The sequence below is a fragment of the Crassostrea angulata genome, chromosome 9, assembly GCF_025612915.1.
Source record: "Crassostrea angulata isolate pt1a10 chromosome 9, ASM2561291v2, whole genome shotgun sequence".
NCBI lineage: Eukaryota > Metazoa > Mollusca > Bivalvia > Ostreida > Ostreidae > Magallana > Magallana angulata.
The window spans coordinates 37,639,931-37,646,016 of record NC_069119.1 but is presented as its reverse complement, the minus strand read 5'-3'; the positions used below and the strand labels follow the sequence as shown (position 1 = coordinate 37,646,016).

The following is a 6,086-nucleotide window of genomic DNA, read 5'->3' as shown; positions in this document are numbered from 1 at the left end:
TTAAAACTTAATGGGGTGACAACATGCAATATCTACAGAGTTTTTTTCCTCATTATTCTTTTCAGATTTGGTTCAAAATAATCAGGCTGTAACTTTTATAACAATAATATATATTTTTAATTTCCTCCCTAAGTTTACTGTACTTGCATGCAAAGTTAGCTTAAACAGGCTGGGCGGACTCCGAAAACACCGTCATGTATTGCGATTTTTTCAACTTCCATTTTGTAGCATATGTTAATTGGCCAGAGAGTGAAAATGCATTGAATTTCAAAGTACTGGTATATTATTTTTTACTTTTACAGTCTTTGGAAATAAACTAAATGCATTGTTAATAAAAAATGCATGTAACATGTATATTGAAATAATACTGAATATAAGAAAGATTGGCCATTAAAAGCCTCTTTGTACCAAAAGTTTACAATTTTTGGCGTCTTGGGCTAGGATATGAATAGTTTGAGATTCTTCCAACTTACCGCTCCTTTTTAAGGATTAGGAAATGTTTTTCAAACATCAAAGACTTTTAGAATTCAAAATGAAATTTAACATGCATTAATATTAGACCCTCTGGCAGATCAGTCTAAAGACTATGGTGTTCATGTGGCTGTCAAGACCTGTGGGCCTTTTGTTTGTTAAGTACTACATGTAGGTTTGTTGATGGTAGATGGGCAGAAATTTGAAATTTGCCTCTTATTAAAGCCATTTTTATTGAAGAAAAGTGAGCTATGCACCTCACATTTGTAACATTTTATTTGATATATACTTAAATGTTTTAATTGTTATAATATTTAACATTTAACAGATGGTTTAATTTCTTTTTTGTAGATAAAATGATTTGCCTCTTATTAAAGCCATTTTTATTGAAGAAAAGTGAGCTATGCACCTCACATTTGTAACATTTTATTTGATATATACTTAAATGTTTTAATTGTTATAATATTTAACATTTAACAGATGGTTTAATTTCTTTTTTGTAGATAAAATGATCAAGAGCAACCATGTATAATGAGTAAATATAGCTAGCATGGATGATGAATTTCCCATTGGGCTTTTAGCATTTGATTCAGATTTTGAATATTCAGAATCTTGTTCTTTCTGTGCAGATTTTTCTCTTGATGTGTTGGAGCTTTTTATTAATGGAAAAAAAATTCTTTGCTTTTTCTCTGCAGCTGAATTCAATGCATGTATATATTTTTGTAATTTAATGGGATTTCATTTCTCAAAGTATGTACTTGTTTAAATCCACATTATAGGAGGACACAATAAGAAAAAGGTATTGCCATCTTGTATAAGTTGATGTCATGCAAAATCGCTAATTTTATGGGTCTGTGATGTTTAAGCTAATTCTACATTCAAAATCTTAAATCTATTTATAGACTGCCAAATGAAACACTACATATTGCTACATATATGTAGAATGGGAACATTTTTGACTGCATTTGACAATGGATACATTTCTAAATTTATTGGAAAGTCCTTAGATGAAATTGCCTGTGAAGGTAAATATTTTTATTGCAAGTAAACTTGTAATAGGCAATTAAATTAAAAGATAATAGTCAGATAAGAAAATTAGTTGGCTAATATAACAAAGAAATGTTATTTTAAAATTAAAAGTCGCAGATAAGAAAATGAGTTGACTAATAAGATAAAAAACTGTCATTTGAAAATTCCTTTAACCTAGTGTCTGTATTTTGTTGATATTATTTACATAAACTCATTTGTTTCTTTTAATTGTAGACATATATTCAAATGATGATGATGATGATGATGATGATGATGATGATGATGATGATGATGTTGGAAAAGAACGAGCCAGAAAAAAGAAAACTGGACCTAAGCCTTCAAAACTCCCAACAGGTAAAAGCACAAGAGTCCTTTTTCAAAGCATATGTCAATACAAACACAATGAATTTGAAGATCCTTATGCTGAAAAACTTTCTACATTTTCAAAGTATGATTTTTGTGATATGAATGGAATGTTTAGAACTGTAGTTTCATTCAAGAACTGTGGTTTTATTCATTGTCATTGGCATCAGTTTTTGTAGAATATTGTAAAACAAAGCTTCAAGAACACTTAAATTAAAGGTAGTCTGCATGTGTGTCTATAATTGAGAAATATCTGATAATTTGTAGTAAGGTGCCTATGTGTGTATCCTAGAACACACTGAGGCAGTGTCTGCGTATCTATATTTGGAAACGCTGATAATGCATAGTGAGGTGTATATGTGTGTTTATATTGGGGAAACACCCACAATGCATAGTGAGGTATCTATGTTTATATTCAAATGGGGGAAACAAACATAATGCATAGTGAAGTATATATGTCTATATTAGGGTAACACCCACAATGAGGTATGTGTGTGTCTTTATTGGAGAAACATCCATAATACATACATGTAGTCAGGTATATGTGTGTTAATTTAAGGGAAATACTGATAATGCATAGTGAGGTATATGTGTGATTATATTGGGGAAACACCCATAATGCATAGTAAGGTATATGTGTTTTTATTGGGGAAACACCCAAAATGCATAGTGAGGTATATATGTGTGTTTATATTGGGGAAGCGCCTATAATACACACTGAGATATATGTCTGTCTATATTAGGGAAACATCCATAATGCATAGTGAGGTATATGTGTATCAATATTAGGGAAACACTGAGAATGCATATTGAGGTATATGTGTGTCTATTTTGAGGAATTATTCATAATGCATAGTGAGGTATATGTGTATTTATTTTTAAGAAAAACTAATAATGCTTAGTGGAGTATCAGTTTATTTTGAATAGAAAACAATTATATTTCGTAGCTGTATGTTTTAGACATAGATGTGAGTGATGAACATGATGGCAATGATGATCATAATGATGAAGATGGGGATGATTATGTTGGGAGAGAACGAGCTAGAAAATAGAAAACTGGTCCTAAGCCTTCAAAACTCCCAACAGGTAAAAGCACAAGTGTCCTTTTTCAGAGCATATGTCAATACAAACACCATGAATTTGAAGATTCTAATGCTGATTTTTTTTTACATTTTCCAACTATGACTCTTGTGATATGACTTGAATATTTAGAACTGTAGTTCATTCAAGAACTGTGGTTTTATTCATTTTCATTGGCATCTAATTTGTAGAGAATTAAAAATAAAACAGTTTCAAGAACACTTAAATTTAAGGTAGTCTACATCTGTGTCTATATTGAGAAATCACTGATAATTTGTAGGAATGTATGTATGAATACTAGAAAAAACTGATGCAGTGTCTGCGTATCTATATTTGGAAACACTGATAATGCATAGTGAGGTATATGTGTGTTTATATTTGGAAACACCCTGTCCCATAATGCATAGTGAGGTATATGTTTGTCTATATTGGGGAAACATCCATAGTGCATAGTGAGGTATATGTGTGTTTATATTGGAGAGACATCCATAATGCGTAGTGAGGTATATGTGTGTTTAAATTGGGGAAATACTCATAATGCATAGTGAGGTATATATATGTCTATATTGGGGAAACATCCATAATGCATAGTGAGGTATATGTGTCTCTATTTGGGAAATTCCCACAAAGCATAGTGAGGTATATGTGTGTGTATATTGGGGAAACACCACTAATGCATAGTGAGGTATATATGTCTATATTGGGGAAACATCCATAATGCATAGTGAGGTATACATGTATGTGTGTATATATTTGGGAAACATTGATAATGCATAGTGAGGTATATGTGTCTCTATTTGGGAAATTCCCTTAATACATAGTGAGGTATATGTGTGTCTATATTTGGGAAACACCCATAATGCATATTGAGGTATATGTGTCTTTATTAAAGAATCGCTGAAAGTGCTAATTTGGGTATCAGTAATTTTTTTTAATTTGAGATATACTTTTAAATTGAGATACATGTAAATTCATATATATTGGATTTATTTATGAACTTTTTCACAAGTACCTCACTATTCATTTTTAACTTATACCCTATACTCATTTGTTTTTTAACTGTTGAATGAATAAATGAATTCAAAAATGATTTTGCATTTCATTAAAGGTAAAACTGTATGTCGAGAGGAAGAGGAAGCAAATTCAATAAAGAAGCCTTGCAAGAATTGTGGGAACATTTTTTAAGGACTTTTTGCAATTGGTTTTTGTTTGTCGTCATGTGGTGTTCATTTTGTGCTGACAATTAAATAATTTTAATTTCTTTCAAACTACATGGCCTAATTTTTCCAAATTCTTTCGATATGATGTATGATTTGGGTAAGGGGGACATAAATGGTAATTTCATTTCTCTTCCACACTGTGTCCTTGGTCAGCAGGGCCAAAATGCTAAAAAGAAAATCTAAACTTCCACACATCTGAAAGAAAACTGAATTCAGTTGTAAATTTTATATTAGTTTTTTTACTCCAGAATGTAGTTTAATTACATGCATATATGATATTCCTTTATTGAGGTCTGTGTCTGGGCTAGTTACTCAGGTGACCGTTAATGCCTGTTGGCCAGTTTGGTTTAAAAACAATTCAATTTTATACACGAAGAAGTGATTTTGTGTTAGAACTTGAAGAATCACCTTGCTTTTTTAGTGTGTAAACATCACTGTTCAAATTTATTGAAATTTTCAAAAAATTGATTGTCTTTAAACTGGGAATTAATTCCTTTGAAAGATTGTTTATTCATTTAACAAAGCTGTATTTTACTTATTGATAAGTGAAAATACATTGGATAATTCTCTTTTCTTTGCACGTAAGTATTTTTTCTAAATAACGACAAAGTAATTTCAATGAATTAATAAAGATTAAAAAAAAAACGGGAATTAATTCCTTTGAAATATTGTTTATTCATTTAACAAAGCTGTATTTTACTTATTAATAAGTGAAAATATATTGGATGATTTTTTTTTCGTTGCACGTATGTATTTTGTTTATAATGACAAAGTCATTTTAATGAATTAATAAAGATAAAAAAAGAAGAAGAAAGAATTGTTATACTTGCTTCACGACAATTTTTTGACCATATACTTTTTGCAAGAATTTACAGGGTAAAAAGATTTACTCTTGTCTATCAAAACGTCCATCAGTCCTGGTTGTTTATTTTACTTTTTAAGGAGTTTGTGTTTAGATCTCTAGAATCATTTTTTTTAATTCGCAGATATGTTTATTTATTGGGAAGTTAGAATGCATATTCACATGAAATTCTGATTCTGTTATATTTTGAATAATGCACTTTTAATCTAAAAAGAATGACCAGTATTGCAGAAATTAGAGAAAGAGTTCATTAAAGCAACTCTTATGATTATCATATTCCAATTGAGATTTTCCTGAACCTTAGTAATGAAAAAGGACATGTCTGCATTTGCAGTTTGACAGGAAATCCTCCATTTATCATCTGGTTGTGATAGAATGTCTCTTTAAAAATATGTACTATTTAGGCTCGCTGGTCAATAAATTACATGTAAACATCTTGCAGTATATATTTACATTCTCCAGTGTCTTTGCCTATTATAACATTACGTATCGAATTTATACTATATAACCCATTTAACTTCCAATGACGCCAAATTGAGGCGCCATTGCTAATTTATATTCACATATTTAATCGTACAATGGCTAAAAATTGTATAAATATAAGCAATAATGATTCATTCTTTGAATATTATGAAGTGATAATTTCAGTCGGGGCGTGATCGAATTTATCATAAAGCCCTTCGGGCATTATTGGATTTGATCACGCCCCGACCGAAATTATTACCTCATAATATTCAAAGAATGATCCCTTATTCATTAAATAAATGAAGTAGGATTAATCAAGTCGTTAAAAACTTAAACTGTTTATTAGCATACATATGATTTCTGTAAGAGATTGAGATTATACATAAACAATTAACCCCCCCCCCCCCATATTTACATTTTATGATATTACATTTTGTGTTGATCTCAATGCAAAATATAATAACGCAAAATCTTATGATAGAAAGTGGACTAATTATAGCTTAATTTGTAATTTGTAAATATAACAATATAATGTTACAGCTAATGTTGATCATAGATACCAAAGGAGATATCAACAGCGAATGTGTCACTCTTGG

At 30.2% G+C, this 6,086-nt stretch overlaps 1 protein-coding gene across 1 annotated transcript; it reads left to right on the top strand.

Moving 5' to 3' along the window:
* The first annotated feature begins 875 nt into the window (after positions 1–875).
* Positions 876–4,705, top strand: LOC128163013 (trigger factor-like). Its single transcript, XM_052826472.1, has 4 exons — positions 876–1,496; positions 1,735–1,854; positions 2,824–2,949; positions 4,052–4,705. Exons 1-3 carry the CDS (start codon positions 1,382–1,384, stop codon positions 2,913–2,915), a joined length of 327 nt encoding a protein of 108 aa, XP_052682432.1. The 5' UTR covers positions 876–1,381; the 3' UTR covers positions 2,916–2,949; positions 4,052–4,705.
* The last annotated feature ends 1,381 nt before the right edge of the window (positions 4,706–6,086 follow it).